At 34.3% G+C, this 18,560-nt stretch overlaps 1 protein-coding gene across 4 annotated transcripts in view; it reads left to right on the top strand.

The window, feature by feature from the left end:
* Positions 1-18,022, top strand: part of VPS13C (vacuolar protein sorting 13 homolog C) — a gene marked incomplete at both ends in the record, with an annotated part of 174,469 nt that extends 156,447 nt beyond the window's left edge. For 2 of the 4 annotated variants that reach the window (XM_082681146.1, XM_082681145.1), the window contains 11 exons: positions 144-225; positions 1,196-1,309; positions 2,102-2,177; positions 2,607-2,770; positions 3,982-4,027; positions 5,639-5,762; positions 6,599-6,713; positions 10,823-10,911; positions 14,277-14,400; positions 15,754-15,837; positions 16,149-18,022. In XM_082681146.1, coding sequence (XP_082537272.1) covers positions 144-225; positions 1,196-1,309; positions 2,102-2,177; positions 2,607-2,770; positions 3,982-4,027; positions 5,639-5,762; positions 6,599-6,713; positions 10,823-10,911; positions 14,277-14,400; positions 15,754-15,837; positions 16,149-16,250 — 1,120 coding nt within the window. Of the gene's footprint in view, positions 1-143; positions 226-1,195; positions 1,310-2,101; positions 2,178-2,606; positions 2,771-3,981; positions 4,028-5,638; positions 5,763-6,598; positions 6,714-7,443; positions 7,468-10,822; positions 10,912-14,276; positions 14,401-15,753; positions 15,838-16,148 lie in introns of those variants that run through there. The other 2 variants (XM_082681148.1, XM_082681147.1) reach the window with 1 other exon arrangement.
* Positions 18,023-18,560: the final 538 nt, after the last annotated feature.

Below are 18,560 nucleotides of genomic sequence, written 5' to 3'. Positions count from 1 at the left end.
TAGTTTTGTTATCCTAATATTTAAGATCTGAAATTATGTGTACAAACCTAATTGTGAATTAGCAATGATTATCATTGAAATTTTAAGTCTCTTTTTTTTTTTCAAAAAATAATCTTAGTACTTTTGGCACTTTCTCCTCCCAGACTTGCTTATTATGAAATTCGATATCAGTTTTACAACAGAGATCAGCTCATGTGGAGTGTTGTTAGACATTACAGTGAACAGGTAATTTCCTATCATAGTAACTCATAAGGAATATATTTCATAAAATAACAAAACAAAACATTTGTATGTGATTGTACAGTGTGTGACGTTTACCTAATTTACTGCAGTTCTCAATCTCATTACTTAGTTTTCCTGAATGATTAATTTCTGTTTCTTTAGTTTTTCCCCAGCCCCGTATAAACTTTTTAAAAAAGTTTCCCTTAGTGTTTTTTCCCTTTGCAATTGTACATTTACCACTTTGGGAAAGAATAGTAACTTAGGAGTCAATACATTTTATTCCTTCAATGACTATAGTTTCTAAGCATAGTCTAGTAGAATTGTGAGGAAGCCAGATTCCTCCCTTTGCCTGTTACTCCATGTTTCGAGTTCTATGCACAGAGACATAGTAGTTGTTTTGGGGCACTAGGGTTCCATTGCTGTACTGTGAAACTCCAGGGTGACATTCCTCTTTCCTTCCTCTGCTGGCAGGTCCTTTCTCTTATGGTGTATAGACATTATGTTTTTTACATGTTCAAATAAGGATATTTTTTCTTTTTTTTTTGTTTTTGTTTTTAACCCATCTAGTTCATAGAAATAGTGATAATAACAAAAGTAAGTACCAGTTATTGAAATATATATTCATTTAATATGCATACTCAGCCATGCAAGGTCAGTATAATAGACCTCCCATTTTATAGATGAAAAGAGGAAGGCCTACAGAGACTAAGGGACTTGTCCAAGGTTACATAACTGCCAAATGGCAGACTTTGCCTCAAACCTTAGTTCTGTCCAGTTTGAAAGACCCATGTAAAAGTACTAACATAATGCCTGGCACATAGTGAAAGATCAATTAATGGTCGTAGTGGTGGTTATTCTGCAGCGCTTTCCTTTAACAAACCTAATTTAGTCAGTATCCCACTTTCTTACTGCATCATGATGTTGTTCCTTACAGTAGTTGTAAAGGACTTCATTTATTTTTTTTCCCTTGTAGTTCTTGAAACAGATGTATGTCCTTGTATTGGGCTTAGATGTGCTTGGAAACCCATTTGGATTGATTAGAGGTCTGTCAGAAGGATTTGAAGCTTTATTCTACGAACCCTTCCAGGTATTGATCTTTCATTTATTTTAAGTGTAGTACAGAAAAATGGATGTTCTATTTTTTATGACAAGCAATTTGTATTTTAATTGTATCTGGGGACTGAATAATGTTCATATAACATATATCAATTTTATATATTTTTTTAAATTACTAGAAATGACATTAAAAGATTGTTTTAGAATTAATTGAGCACTTCTAGTGTCTGGGTAATAAAACATCCCCACGTTTTCTAGGATTTAATGTAGTTGTAAGGAAGAGTGCTAGGTAGTTTGAGACCCATTTCAAGGCTGTTTCACCACTATGGAAAGGACTAATGGGGCACTAAAAGCTGACTTTGTTTCATAGTCAAGCTTTACTCTAACCTGTTCTCCTCCATTTAAAGGATCCAGGAGCCTAGTGTGGTGAGGGTTTTAGAAGGACAAAATAAAGAGAATAAATGGGGAGAACAAGAGAGCTGAAACTGTGGGCTCTTAGTCTCGTTGTCACTGTGGCTTGCTTTAGCAGTCAGATGGCACTTGGTCCTGGGAGGCCAACTTCAGATTGTGACTGAAGCCAGTGATTTATTCCTCTCCAATTTTTGTCATCTTAAAGGGCTTGCTGAGATCATGTGGGTTGAAGGTATCTTCAAACACAATAGGTATTCCATCAGTATTTGGGTTAGAAGGTGAAAACTGTCACCACAATGTTTATGTATCTTTACAGATTCTGTATCTTCATGGAAACCCTGAAATATTAGATTCAAAGTCTTAAACTTATTTAAATTTTAAGTAGCAAACTTTTTTTTTTTTTTCCGGCCAGGGTGCTGTTCAAGGCCCTGAAGAATTTGCTGAGGGGTTAGTAATTGGAGTAAGAAGTCTCTTTGGACACACAGTAGGTATGTATCACATATTTGTGTGTGTGTGTGTGTGTGTGTGTGTGTGTGTGTGTATGTGTGTGTGTGTGTATTTTTAATTATAGTTATTATAAAATGCATTGTTTATGAAAAACAAATGATTATGTTTAATAAAAGAGGGATTATTTTTATAATAATCCTTTTAAAAGATGTGTTCCCTTGTTCTTAAGTGGAAAATAATTTAACACTGACCTGCTGAGTTTTTTAAATATGTCTTTGTTGTGTTGAATCAATGTACTTTAAATAGTTTTATTCCTCTTCTTGCTAAGTGGGAAATGGAAGAAATAAATGCATTTTTGTATATGAGACAGAATTTTAAGCACCTGTTAGTTTAAAGCAGCCGCATGCTGTATGTTGTGGTAATGCTCTTTAAAGAAACAGTGTGACTTACTTCTCTTGACCTTCTGATAGGTGGTGCAGCAGGAGTGGTATCTCGAATCACCGGTTCTGTTGGAAAAGGTTTGGCAGCAATTACAATGGACAAAGAATATCAGCAAAAAAGAAGAGAAGAGATGGGTCGGCAGCCTAAAGATTTTGGTGACAGCCTGGCCAAAGGGGGAAAGGGCTTCTTGCGTGTAAGTCTATTGCCGAATCTTCAAGAAATGCTTACTTTTATATACACTTTAGAATATGTACTGGTTGTTTGGCACTTGGAATACTGCTTGTGAGTAAACGTCTGTCAGAGTATCAGTAGTGATAAATTGTGGCCTTTGTTTCCTTTTTTATTCTCCTTCCCTTTATCACCATCAGATCTACCCCCAATTCCTGGACTTAGTTTGGCGCTCAGCTGGAGTGAAAACTGTAATGATGGCAGGTTAGCACTAGTGGGGAGGGGGCAGGTAGAGCGGAGGAATGTGGAGGTAACGAGTGGGAGGAATTCTTCAGGTCATCGTCAGTCAACCGTTTCTATGGAAGGGAGGCATACAAGCTACAGGTTATAAACCAGGAACTACCTTTCACTACTTTTTAGGTACAGGTATTATAAATTATATACGAATATTGTTTAATTATACAGGTAATATATGACTGTCCTCCTTACAGGTAATAATAGGAACTTATAAGTTCTTTTTTTAAACGAGTAATGGAAACATAGGTAAGGCTGTAAAGTACTCTTTGATTACCCCTCACCTCTTCTGAGAGGTGTCTAATCTTTTCAATATAGTATATATCCTTCAGTTCCTTTTCTGTGTGTTTATGTAATATGCAGGTATTTTTAGTTACTACCGTTACTTGACAGTTACTTAAAGAATGTACAAATATTATTTTTTAAATTTTGGAGATAATTCAGGAGACTGTAGCTGCTGTGTTTGTGCCAGTGATTTGTAATGTTTTGTGTATTCTCTAAAGTGCTTTACTTGTCGGGATATTTGCTATCCTTCAGAGGTCCCTTCATTTTCAGTTTTCCACACTTTCACTAGATTATAGAGTAACCTCATTAGAACTTATAATTAGATGTATAATTTTCTCAGCTTACTCATATACTGATATGGATGGAAACTGAGACTTAAAGAGATTGTATCAACTGCTAATTGGTGTCAGAGTCAGATGTAGAAAATTTTCACCTTTACTCCTTTGTCTATTATTAAGTTCTACAAAGTGCTCCGTTTAAAATTTGCTATGATGTAATATTTTAAAAATCATAGTGCTCACTTACATGTGCATGTTGTTCTCTGTCAAGTCCTCATTAAAAAATAGTTATTTCTAGTATGTCTGTAGAGACCTCTAGTGGTTGGTTTAAAATTAAGCACCTTCCTTTCGGGCTTGACTTGATTGGTTTCTCTCTCAGGGCGTCGTTGGTGGAGTGACTGGAATAATAACAAAGCCAGTGGAAGGTAGGTTGAGAACGTTTCCTTCCTGTACAGAGTCTGAGGAGTTGATACATGGTAAATTGTTTAATGAGCATAACTTTCCTCAGGATGTGAAGAGGTTAAGTAGTAGACTATGTCTCAGACTTTGGATGCTATTTTTAACAGGGCCATAGTTAGACTAGGGTCCCTTGGACCATCAATAGCAATTGACTCTTTCTTTTTATCCTATTAAAAAAAAGGACATTACTGTATTCAGTACAGTCCCTATCAAAATCGCAGTTAGGTTTTTTGCAGAAATTGACAAGCAGATTCTAAAATTTGTATAGGAATTCTGGGGAACCCCGAATAGCCAAAACAATCTGGAAGAAAAGAAGGAAGTTGGAGGACTTACACTGTCCAATTTTCAAACTCACTATAAAGTTAAAGTAGCCAAGACAGGTGGTGCTGGCATACAGGTACACATATAGATCAATGGAATAGAATTCAGATTCCAGAAATACATCCTTACTTTTATGGTAGATTGATTTTTGACAGGGGTGCCAAGATAATTCCATAGAGAAAAATAGCCTTTTCAACAAATGGTGCTGGGACAACTGAATATAAACATAGAGTTTATAATTGTGACCCAGCAATCCCACTGTTAGGTATATACCCAAGGGAATTAAAAAGCTATGTTTGCTTTAAAAACTTGTACATAAATGTTTATAGAAGCATTAGTCATAACAGCCAGAATGTAATAGCAACCCAAATGTCCATCATCTAATGCATGGATAAACAAAATGTGGTATATCCTTACAAATAAGTTATTATGCAGTTATAAAAAGAAATCAAGTATTGATATAAGTACGAGATGGGTGAACCTTGAAAGCATGATTCTAAGTGAAAAAAGCCAGTCACAAAAGACCACATATTGTATGATTCCATTTGTAGGAAATGACCAGAACAGGCCAATCCATACAGATAGAAAGTACGTTAGTGGTTGCCTAGGTCTGCAGGGTGGGGAGGAAGGAGGTAAATTGCGTAGGATTGAGAAGAGGGTTTAGGGGGAAATGATGGGGAATGATTGCTGATAGGTATGGGGTTTCTTTTTGAGATAATAACAGATTTTCTAAAATTGATTATGGTGATAGTTGCACAACTCTGAATATACTATAAAAAACATTGAACTTGTATACTTTAATGGGTGAATTATATAGTATTTGAATTATATTTTAATAAAGTTCTTATATTTTTTTAAAAAGTGCACTGCTTGAAAAATCTCCTGATTGTTGGCCAAAAAAAAAAAAAAACCCACAATATTTTCTGGTCAGTTCTTAGATCTTCCAGTTATAGGTACTGACTAGACTCCTGGATCAGTAGTTGTAAAATTTGAGTGTGCCTTGGGGTTACCTTGGGGACTTGTTAAAGCACAGATTACTGGCTGGGAGTGGGGGCTAATAATTTGCATTTTTAACACACTTTGAAAACTGCTGTTGTATCACATGTTAGGATTAAATTCAACTTCTTTAGAAAGTCAAATTCTAGGAACTTACTGGGTAAAACAGTTCAGTATTTGACTTAGGCTTTTGTTGAGTTCAAAGTTGATTTTAAAGATTTTAAAATCTCTATTCTTTCATTGTCTTTGGTTTTATGAAGGTGCCAAAAAGGAAGGAGCTGCTGGATTCTTTAAAGGAATTGGAAAAGGGCTTGTGGGTGCGGTGGCTCGTCCAACTGGTGGAATAATAGATATGGCCAGCAGCACCTTCCAAGGAATCCAGAGGTAATTAAGTGCACACTGTATGCAAGCTATATGTCTGTGTGCTAATTGTTGCCAGGAATACATAAGTAGGTTAAATACTCTGCCTGTGCGTGAGGACCTTAAAGTCTAATTGAAAGCTCTGACAGGTTCACAAGGTAGAGTGCCCCCAGAAAGGAGTAAGAAGAGATTTTTTTTATTAGCCAGTTTCTCTTTTATTCAACAAGTGTTTATTGGTCCCTACTATATGCCAGGCAGTGTGCTAGACACCACAGATACAAAGAGTGGATGGCCTACTCCCTGCCTTTATTATTTTGACATTTTCTTTTCTTTAAGAAAAGGTGGGGAACTTGGAGTCAAACCTACTTGTTTTTTTTGTTTGTTTGTTTGTTTTAATTAATTTGTTTATTTTTGGCTGTGTTGGGTCTTCGTTTCTGTGCACGGGCTTTCTCTAGTTGCGGCAAGCGGGGGCCACTCTTTATTGTGGTGCGTGGGCCTCTCACTATCGCGGCCTCTCTTGTTGCGGAGCATAATCTCCAGACGTGCAGGCTCAGTAGTTGTGGCTCATGGGCCTAGGTGCTCCGCGGCATGTGGGATCCTCCCAGACCAGGGCTCGAACCCGTGTCCCCTGCATTGGCAGGCAGATTCTCAACCATTGCGCCACCAGGGAAGCCCTAAACCTACTTGGTTTTAATACTTGTCACATTATTTTGGGCAAGTTATTTAAAATTACTCTGTTTATCAAATATTGATATACTGTGTTACGTGGTACAGTGTTGAATCAACACATATATATTTGTATTATTTTGAAAGTTTCTCACATGTTTTCTTATATGTACTTACTCTGCTGCCTTACACAGGGTGGCAGAATCAACTGAGGAAGTGACCAGGCTCCGTTCCCCTCGCCTGATCCATGAGGACGGCATCATTCGCCCTTATGACAGACAGGAATCTGAGGGCTATGATTTATTTGAGGTATAAATTCTATTCTTCATGGTCATGAGTGAAATTTAATTTTAAAGATTTCTAGGATCAGGATTTCATGGGTGGTTTCTAAAGTTCGTGGTTCATGAACTTCTTTAAAGATGACACAGGGAATGATGGTAGGGTAGAATTTGATTATTTATTTGTTTTATTATATTAGCATAATGTATTAAATGGGAGTAACTCATCATTTTTTTTCTGCACAGGATCAAAGCTTTTTCGTGCAGAAAGGATAACCTTAAAAGAAGTCATAGGCTTTATTACTATTTGTATGTTAGCTCCTTTAGTTTGCGTTGTTAACTTTGGTCTCCTACTTTGTAGCTAATTATTGGAATTTCACTGCTTCCTTTTCTCCCAACCAAATTAATTTATTTAGACTATATTGTAAATCTAGATTTATTCAGGTAAACAGAAGCTGGAGGAGAGAAAAAAAGATTATGTACAATTTAATCTTTTTAAACCTTAAAAACTTTTTAAAGGATTTTTTTGGCTTTTATTTTAGTTTTAATTTTACTGTATTTAAATAATACACACATATGTAAATTGCTATTCTCCCATGACTAGCTTTCCTCCAAAATAAAATTAGTAATATTTTCCTACTTTGACTTTAAAATAAAATGACTCTTCATTTTTCTTAGACTTTGATTTTTATAGTATGTGATTATATTTTATCTTTCTGCATGCTTCTAACTTTATTTTCTTTCTTTTTCTGCCTACACAGCAAGAACTGGAAATACAGGAGTAAATGTTTTCTATACTACTACTTGATTTCATCCTTAAAAATCAAAACAAACTGTGGTATTAATTGACTGTCCTGATTTATTTAGAGTGAGAGTCCATTAAAATGAAGTTTTCTTTACATTTCTCACCTCTATCTGAACTTTTTATTGTAGTGGCTTGACTACAGATAAAAATTATGATATTCCTGGTAATACTGTACAGGAATAAGAGGTCAATATAAAAGATGAAAGGACATAGGAAATCAACTCTCTTTTACATTTAGTTGGAGGAACACTTTATTGAACTCACAAGTGGATACTTTTACTATCATTTTGAGAATTTCATCTTTTCTTACGGTATTCATGTGCATTTCTGGTAAAGTTGGGGAAAAAAATCAATTCTTATGTTCAGTCTATTATGTGTTCTTTATGTATGTGAACTGAACACAACTGTTCAGTTGGATTATATATCTTTTAAACTATAGTTATCAAAAGAATAAATTGAATCCTTCATATTTAAAACAAGGACTCTTTCAAGAAGAAAGAATGACCTTCAAAGACTAGCCTAAAACTATAGCTGACAGACTTTTCTCGTGCCTGAATAATTGAGGGTTGGCAAAAATGTTGCCTCATGTACAGTTTCTGTGAGAATCAAGCACAGTAACTAATTCAAGATTCTGTCTTAAATCATCACTAATAATTATTCTTCCTTCTTAGGTAAAAGTAATGATTTTTAATTTTCCTGGATATATTACAGTCTTAATGAGACTTATGGAAAATCTTATAACTTGTTAAAATTCTTTTCTTTATTGTTTACTTTTTGATTGTTTAGCTCTTTATGTTATTCTTTTCCTCATGATGTCCCTTTTTACAACTGCATGTCAGTAAGCACAAAGCTTCAAGAAACTATTATTTTAGCTAAATATAGTCATCTGATTTAGTAGTTTTTGTTAAGATATGAGAACTGGAAGAAATAGAATGATTGTACATTAAGAACAGGACTTGGTAATTTTCTTCCATGGGTAGCAAGGGTAGGCATGGATAATTAAGAAATTTAGGCTGTTTCATTCCTTGCCCACTTTGCTGTAATCAGTTAGTTGGGTACAAAGTATGTGATAATCTAGACTGTGTTTGATATAGAGAAGAAAGGAGACTTCTGTCCTTAAGGGACCTAGTATAACAAAATGTGTAAATATTAAAGAGCACTTGAGGGTAAAATTATGTCCTCCTAGTGCTTAGTGTAATGTGGGTACATTCTAAATAATTTATTTGGGAATCTTTTGATTTATCCCATTTTCTTTTTCTCCTGAGTATTGCTCTGTATTCTTTAATTTAATACTGAGCTTTGAAAGTTACTGAATTATATACTATGTTTTCATAGGATATACTCTTTTACTTATCCTCTGTTCTCCTAGGATAATTATCATGACACACACACACACACATATATATTTACACACAGACATATATATTTATATATATAGCCAATTTTTATTTAATATTCATCTTGATTCACATAGTTATGATTATATAATATTTTAAATGGTGTTCCTTGATTTTTTGTTTTAATTATATTTTTCCATGTTCTTAGAAATGCTTCATTCTTAATTCTTGCATTACTGTCTGTTGAGGTAAATTTACCTCGTATATTTGACCATTCCCAGTTCTTGACATTAAAGTTGTTTCTGTTATTTTACTAACAGTAAGAATGCTGTGATAAACATCATTAAACATAATGCTTTTTCATATCTTATATTATTTCCTTAGAATTTACTTGAAAAAATTGAATGGTTTTGCTAAATATTGTAAATTCTTCAAGTTGCATTTTGGGAAGGGAGAGTAAATATTTTATAAACTAATCTGCCACAAAGACTGAATCTCAGAGTGCAGTGGATTTTAGAAGTGCTGGAAACCAAGCTTCTATAATGTATTATGGTGATAAATATACTTTAAAAGCTTCAGTTTTTTTTAAAGTGCAAAGCCTGATAACTAATGAAAATGCATACAAGATGGAAAGTGGGTAGTATTTCTTGTACATTTCATCTGAAATCTAAATATTTTAACATTTAAATTTCAAGGCTGAAAGTAAAAGCACTAAATTGTTATATTCATTTCCCATATTCTCTTTAAAGGAATTAAGGTATAAATGTTAAAAGATTTTAGCTAATTCACACAGGGAAGATGTGAAACAAGTGACTATTAAACTCCACTTCTCTCTGAGACTCATTCCAAGGTTGAGACCCCATTCTCTGGGGATTCATCTTCCTTGTTCATGGCTTTTTGTGATTGTCAAGGAATGACCGGGAACCAAGGATCTTTAAAACAATATGTATTTGAAATAATAACAAGTGTGCTTTCTCTGCTTGTGATTATTATTGATCATATTCTCCTTTTGATAATATTGATATTGTATTCTTAGTTATAAAATGTTAATATCTTATAGGTATGTTTATGTTTTATATTTTCATATATATTATCTCCTCTGATTTTTAATTATTATATATAATGTCAATAATATTTCATTAGCATTAATTATAAAAACAACTTCATTAATTTTAATGTGTGTTGACTAAAGTCACAATAGTTTTGAGATAGTTAAAAAATAAATGTATTTTAATGCGCTACTATTTATACTTGAATTATTTTATGCTTGTAATTGTCTTTAGTAATAAATTGTGCCAGCTCTTTGAAACCTTAGAAATTCTTCATGTTTGTATTCAGATTGTAATTAAATTTTCTTTTCTACCAGGAATATAATTCAATACACGCTTGTACTTCTCATGCATGTTTAATGTATAAGACCAAATATTCAAAAATATTAAATATCAGTTATCTTGGAATTTTATTATGTGTATATCTACCTCTCTGTAAATCAGTGGTTCTTAACCTTTGAGAAGGATCACAGACCCCTTTTAAAAATCTGATGAAAAGTATGAACTGTCCTTTGAAAAAAGTTCAGAAATACATTGTCAAAATTTTATATTCTGTTATGGTAGTTCATAGACCTCCCAAAGTCCTTCCGTGGACTCCAGGGTAAAGACCCCTGTAATGTTAATGTCCAGTTTTAGTCTAGGTTCATATTAATGAAAATGTCTGATTATTTCTGGTAAATATTTAAAAGCTTCTGAGTTATGCAACAAGATGTATTTTATTAGAAGATCACTTAGTGTTTAATACTTATTTGTCTTTTAAGGCACAGTGAAAGTTAATTTATACTATGAATATTTTTCTAGCTTCACATGCCAATCTATAGAATTGTGCTTTTGGTTTTAATAATTTTTTCCTAACTGGTACTGTTATTATGATTAGCTAATACAGAGCATTGGAAATACTATTTGGATGCATGTACAACCCAAATCTTGAGTCTTCTTTTCTTTTCAGAATCATATCAAAAAGTTAGAAGGAGAGACTTACCGATACCACTGTGTTATTCTGGGAAGGAAGAGGACAAACCTTATGGTTACAAATAGGTATTGACTTCAAGTGACATTTTTTAAAATGCTGACTATATAGATGATAAGAATTTTGGAGATTAAAATGGCAGAGGATTTAGATAACTATGCTTCAACTGCAAAATGTTCATTGTCATAGAATCACAGAAATACAGATCTGGATAGGTCCTTTGAGATCATCGACTCTGACCCTCTCATTTTGGAGATGCTGAAACTGAGACTTAGCATGGTTTAGGGGCTTAACCAAGTTACACAACTTCTGAGAGACGGAGTCTAGAATAGACTTTATAAGTGCAGCAGTGATACCTTTATATGTGAATTATAAATCCAGTTATGGAGGGTGAATTCATGAATCACTTTTTCTCACTAGGTTTTATTTTGGATGATTAGCATACCTTTTAAAAGGCTGGTATTATTTCTTTGTGTTCCAGTTTTTTCTAAGTATTTTGGGAGTGGTAGATAATTTTTCCCAATAAAAGAACTTGGACTAAACTACTAAGTTTATTTTCCTGAGATTTACCTTACATCACTTATTCTAATTATAGATTAATAATCTTCAAAAAATTCTAATTTATGTATTTTGTAGGACTAAGGCAAAGCACTTACAGTAGGTAACATCTGCATTAGATTCCTTACTATTGCATTTAAATATATTTAGGTGGCAAGGAGAGAAAGGAAAGCATTAGGGTTCAGGCTTAAACCTACAAGCTGTTTCTAAGAGAGAGTTAACTAGTCTTCTGATCTGCCCATTAATTAAGAAGTAAAATATTCACAAAACAATCTAAAAAGTAGTTTTTATGCTTTTTATGTAATTCAGCACTAAGCAGTGGAAATCAGTGGGGGGTTTTTTTGTTTTCTTTTTTTTTTGGTAATATGTAATACTTTAGTGCTTGTTTGATTTAGGCATTTGGTAGGAATATTAATGTGTACATTATACATCTGTTTTTTCTTCAGATAAATTGAAAAATCATAGTAATTTGAAATCTAATCCCTTATAGAGCTTTTCAGGAGGCAATTAGAAAAATAATATTCCTGACCAATGCAATGACAGTCTCCCTTAGATATGAGTGGGTAGCCTTAAGAGACCAGGGTTGGGTGACTGAATATGGAAGAGAAGGGAATACAAGATGACTTTGCTGTTTTGGCCTGAGTACCATTTACAGTAATTTGAGGGAAACGATGATGATTTTGTTTCTGTTTTGAGCTTAATGCGTTTGACATAGCTTTGAGATATCAAAGTAGAGGTGCCTCAGTAGTCAGGGAGACATATAGATGCAGGTTATACCTGGAATAGGTATACAGATAATTGGAGTTTGGGTAAAGATCTGGAGTTGAGATCTAAGAAACCATCCTGAGAGAATATGTTAAACAGAAGAAGACCAAGATTTGCACTCTGGCAAACATGGTGCAGGAGGAAGAAAGTGAAGGAGATTGAAGGTGGCAGGAGAACAATAATATTGTTCAAGAGTACGATGGTCAAGAGTAGAATTTTAAGACAATCAGAATGGTGAATTGTGTTTGATGCGGTGATTTGTAATAGCTATCTTTAACTCTTAGCTCCATCATCTGATTCTCTACTAGGCAGGAGGTGGGGGGTGGAGTCCACTTCCTAGAGACTGTTTGGAATGTGTAGGGTTGTTGGAAGTTGTTGCAATGATTAGAGGCCCTGCAGGCGCTTAGTAGCCTGGGGCCAGGGATGCTGTACTTCCTACAGTGCACAACACAGTCCCGCAATTTCAGTAGCACCTGTGCTGAAAAATACAGTGCCAGGGGTCTGTATCAGTCCTCACCCCATTGGTCACCAAGTTCATTCAACTCTACCTTATAAACATCTAGAATCTAGCTCTTCTTCTCACAGCCAAAGTCAAAATTTCTTGAAAGCCTCCCCCACCCCCGACCCCTGCAGAAAAAACCAAAAAACAAAAATCCTTCAAGATCTGGCTCTAAGCTAATTTTCTCACCTCTGTATATATCCAGTAGTCCAGCTACAGACCTCCACATTCCTCAGATAAATCTTCCCTTTTTTTTTTTAGAAATATATTTTAAACATTTTTTAAATTAATTAATTTTATTTATTTGTTTTTGGCTGCATTGGGTCTTCGTTGCTGCACGCAGGCTTTCTCTACTTGTGGCGAGCAGGGGCTACTTTTCACTGTGGTGCGTGGGCTTCTCATTGCGGTGGCTTCTCTTGTTGTGGAGCGCAGACTCTAAGCACGCAGGTTCAGTAGTTGTGGCTCACTCACTCTGGAGCGCAGGCTCAGTAGTTGTGGTGCATGGGCTTAGATGCTCCACGGCATGTGGGATCTTCCCAGACCAGGACTCAAACCCATGTCCCCTGCACTGGCAGGCGGATTCTTAACCACTGTGCCACCAAGGAAGTCCCAGATCTTCCCTGTTTTGTACTCCTGTATATGTTAATGCACTGTTTCCTTTGTCTAGAGTATAATTTCCCTTTCCTACCTAGAGAACTTCTTCCTTTCAAGAATCAGCTCTTAACACTACCTACTTTATCACCACGGTCAGTCCCTCTCTCCCGTGTGCCAAAAGAATTTTCTACACACTCTGCTATTGTTCTTATCTAACTGTGCTGTAGCATTTATTTGCAGGTTTATTTCCCCTTACAGCCTATGGGTACCTCTCAAGCAGAAACCTTGTCTTCGTTGTTTCTCCAGCACCATACACATTTGTAGAATGAACAGTTCTACTTTCCTAGTTTTGCTTTCTGTAATAGAAACTTTAGAATCAAGTATAGTTATATCAGTAACAAATCTGAATCACACACTGGGAAATCAATGTGGATGCCCTTTAAGGATTCTGTGAATTTTTTTTTAATTGCTTTTGAGTAAAATGGGATACTCACTCTGTGATATAGTACATCAGTATTAAAGTGTTCAAACCTGATATTTATTAGTAGGCCTAACGTGAATCTTTGCTGACATTTGAGGTTTGTGACATTTCTTTCTTGATTAGAAGGCATATGTGATTGACAGTAAAAAGCAATTAATAATTTTCCAAGTAAAACATTTTCAGGGGCTTCTGCCTTTATTGCTTCCCAGATGAGAGTATAGTCTGTTCCTTATGTGTTTTAAAGAGCATGATTTCAGTTTTCTGTTCAGTTAAAAAAAAATTTAAAAAAGACACTTTTCTGAATTTTGCAAGATTGGCAGAAGGGGAATTTTTGAAGGTCTGCTTTGTTACTTGTGCCATGTTTGCTCTTTATTTGACAGTTACCTTTTTTTTTTTTTAATGTGAAGCATACGTTTTTTAGTGTGCCAGGTTATAATGCTTACTGAGCAAGTAATACCGTCCAGCAGAGTGAAATATTAGAGTAATTAACTGTCTTTATCACTACCTATGTGTTTTTGTTTCCTTTTGCAAAATAGACGAGTGTTGTGTATAAAGGAAGTTGAAATCCTAGGCCATGTGTCCGTAGACTGGCAATATCCATTTGAAGATTTTGTACAGTCTCCTATTGTTGATGGAAATCTGCTCAAAATTTCAGTTGAGGTAAGAAAACATGAATCACACCTTTAGAACCAGGAGTTTGTTAAATGAATGGAAACCAGTGCTTTCTGACTCTGTTTTATAGTTAACTGAATAAAATGTGTGAAGTATTATTATTATTATATGCTGAAAAGTAAGGAAAGCTGTATTTGTGTTCTGTACTTTAGTTTGTGACAGTCCTTGATTGCATTGAGTGAAATATTAAATTTGTTCACTGAAAGAATTAGGTTTCTTTTTGGTAGAATAAAGCATTATTGAGTAGAAGGTTTTTTTTTTTAACTTCATATGGATACTATTTTGCTATAATCTTAAATACTTCTGGAAAGATTCCCCATTTTAGGCTTTTAGGAGATTATTATAAATATTATGTCTAAAACAATCACATTTAATAATATCTGACATTTATAGAAGGCTAATGCATTTTAATTATGTAATAATGCTTTCATGTCTTTCCTCTACATTTTCTATGGAAAAACTTTTTAATTATATAGCAAGTAATTACCAAAAATGATACCCCATCTTTTGCTTAGTTTGTAAACTCACTTTACTTTGAAATGTGTAATTTTTATTATATATGATATAAACTTATTTTCACCCCTTTAAAAAAAACTAGAAATTACTATTCCAAAGATGGTAATTTCTATATTTTTTCCTAAACAATAATTTTTTATTGTTTAGGATATTTCCTAAACAATATCTCTATTCCTGAAACTATCTGAAAAATGTTTATCATAAAATTCGGTAGTTAGAGATATAAGTACTATTATCCTTTAATTTACTTTCTTTTCATACAAGTTTACAAGTAAAAGAAACTACCATGAAACCATTCCATTTTGTATTTCAGCCTTACCTCATTGTAGAGTTTCAAAATTGAAATGCCTTGGTATATGAAACATAGTTTTTAGACTAGGAAAGATTGTGTCACTATGCATGTATATTACAGTTTCCTCAGTTATCACTTTTCTTTCACATCAGTGGTGAGAATTGACTCAGTGTGTTTTACATTATATAAGAATTTTATCTATCGGCCAAGGAAATGAAGGAAGGGTTTTTTGATTTGTCAGATGTGATGAGTTACCAAGTGGTATTTCTGTAGGCTATTTATCATTGCCTGCAGAAAGCCATCATTTTATGCAGATAGATATATACTCATCCAATTTCATAAATTCTAACAACTCACATATGGAACCACTACCCTTGTAACAAAATGATTTATTTCTTATCATACCGAATATGTGTATTTGGTTAGTCTAGTGATTATAAAATAGAGTTGACATTTAAGCACTCAGTTAAAGGTTATGATTTTTTTTCTTCCCCATAATAATTTCTTTCCTGTCATTGTTTGTTTTGAAACAGAAACAAGGTCTGTTCCAAAAAAGAGACAGTGCCAATCAAGGCTGTGTCCAGAAAATTTACCTGCAGGATACCACCACAGCAGAGGTAAACGATTTATTTTAAAGAATGCCCTCTCAGTGTTTTCACTTCAAGTTGAAATAAAATGTTATAATTAACAATACTTATTACTTTTCCCAAAAGATCTACCAGTTATAGCTTTGGATGGGTATATATGCTTAAAATAATATGTTGTGGGCTTAACAGGGCAGAAGGGTCTTAGCATGACGTGTATTAACTGTGTATTCTTGTCTTTGGACCTGTGTGGAGAGCTCATACCCTTGGTTTTGTCCCTTTCTCCTCCACCATGTGAGCCTGTACTTGTCTTTACCATTCATGGTAAATATTTTGTTTTCCAGAGAGCATGTCGTGCCATTGAGGATGCATGGTCAATGAGACAACAGCAAAAATTGATGAAGCAATCATCACTGAAACTTCTCAGGCCCCAAATACCATCTTAATCACAGATCCCAGGGGGCTGCAGCTGGGAGAAAAACCAATCACAGTCTTGTCTGTAAACCACTCTTCTTCAAGGAAGCCTTTAGTTTTGGAATTTTTTTCTAGAGTAGTTAGTTTTGGATTTTCCATTTTTCCCCCTTAGTTTTGGCTCTAATTTTGTAGCTGTGTGTATGATAGCAGTCCACTTCTACACTGCCACCTGGATGGGTCAGACCCTTAAAGAAATATCACTTTAAACTCAGAGTGAAATTTCCGTTAAAATTGTGAAACAAAGGGTAATAGCTTGTTTTTAATTAAAGTCCATACTGAAAAATAAGAAAGGAGCTTAGAATGACTAGTGTTCTGTGAGAGCTTTTATGGACAAGTCTTTGAACAAATGTTGTATATTTTGTTCAGTAATTGAACTGATACAACATTTTTGGTAAACCAGGTGATTGACTTAAGAAAAACCACTAAAGGGAGACATGACATGTTTCCTATTTTCTTTTCATGAAAGCATTATTTTCTCCTAATAAAAACACGTTTTGATTTGGCGCTTATTTTTCCTCCTTGCACTGTAATATAAAGACAAATGGAAAATCAAACCTTAAAATATCTATACTCTGTTCTCTGGAAGTTTTGGAAATTATTTACATGCTGTTTCGAGATGAACTTATATGGCATGATCAATGTGCTGATGCATGAAAATATTGCACTTTAAGTTTTTCGAGAGTCAGAAACATGAAAAAAATGAATATTTTTATATTTCTAAAACCTGTATTTTATAAGTTGAAAGATTTTTAAGGGCATCATAATTAACACTTAATTTTAATGCATACGTAGAAATGTATTTTAAATACTTAGTAGGAATAATGAAAGAGCTCTAGCTGCTTTATATATAAATAAAGTAAGGCATCTAACAACACTGAGGAAAATCATTGGTAGTATCCTTTGAGCGAGCAGGCCTGTAAGAATCAGCTCCATACACTCTCATTTTTGTTCTTTCTGCATCCCATTTGTGCTGGTCAGAGATGCACTGCCTATTAAAGCTTTTTAAAAAATGCTCAAAAGTACTTAATTTCCTTGGATGAATCTTTAAATTTGCTCATGGTTTTTAACATGGCATTTACTTCAAATCACTGAATTAATGATGAAATGAAGTTGTGCCCAAACTTGATTTGCTCTGTTTTTGTTGATATGTGTGGTAATGTTTCTACTATCCTTATTCTTGTTTTTTAAGACTGGCCTTACAACTTTAAAAAATTTTCCTAGTTATAAATTTACAGTAGACTCCAAAACAAAGGGTATAATAACTAATGCCCTAAATATTTGATACGTTATGGTGGTCTTTGCCTTTTTCACCATCACTTTTTTTTTCTGTCAAGGAAAATATTACATTCAAAACTTCTAGCTTTAAGCAGAATTTCTGTTAATTGCACTTTATTCAAGTGTACTAATATTTTGTGCCTTTTAAAACTGACTTAATCGGGAATTTGAGGTATCTGATTATATTTTTCATATGAATCACAGCTATTGACAATATCCTAAATATTTAAGTAATTATATTGTACTGATGGCATGTACAAAACATTGAACTAAGAAAAAGTAATTTATAGAAACCCATAAATTCATCATCTCAGTTGGCTCAGAAATAAAATTCCAATATTTGTACCATTTTTATTTGATTTAATCCCCTGGGACAGAAGTAATTGATTAATAAAGTGTAATAATGTCTATTGTGTTTTTTTAAATGCTTTGAGAGTCAACTGCTTGCATATGAGAGAAATAAAACATTTGGTGCGTTGTTTACAGGTGTGAAAACTTTGTGGGTTTATGTTACATACTCAATAATACTTGCTTTTACTTTTTGTGAGAACTTAGTTTAATAGTTACGGAGAGCTTTTTAAAAAAATTTTTATTGAAGTATAGTTGATTTACAATGTTGTGTTAATTTCTGCTGTACATCAGAGTGACTCTGTTATACATATATATGTATGTATGTATATATATTCTTTTTCGTATTCTTTCCCACTGTGGTTTGTCACAGGATATCGAATTTAGTTCCCAAGAGCTTTAAAAGATACTAGGCAGGGGCTTCCCTGGTGGCGCAGTGGTTAAGAAATCCTCCTGCCAATGCAGGGGACACTGGTTCAATCCCTGGTCCAGGAAGATTCCACATGCCACAGAGCAACTAAGCCCGTGTGCCACAGCTACTGAGCCTGCGCTCTAGAGCCCGCGAGCCACAACTACTGAGCCCGCGTGCCACAACTAATGAAGCCTGTGTGCCTAGAGCCCGTGCTCTGCAACAAGAGAAGCCACCACAATGAGAAGCC

The sequence above is a fragment of the Grampus griseus genome (assembly GCF_964374135.1).
Source record: "Grampus griseus genome assembly, chromosome: 2".
Lineage (NCBI taxonomy): Eukaryota > Metazoa > Chordata > Mammalia > Artiodactyla > Delphinidae > Grampus > Grampus griseus.
This window is presented reverse-complemented; position numbering and strand designations above follow the sequence as displayed.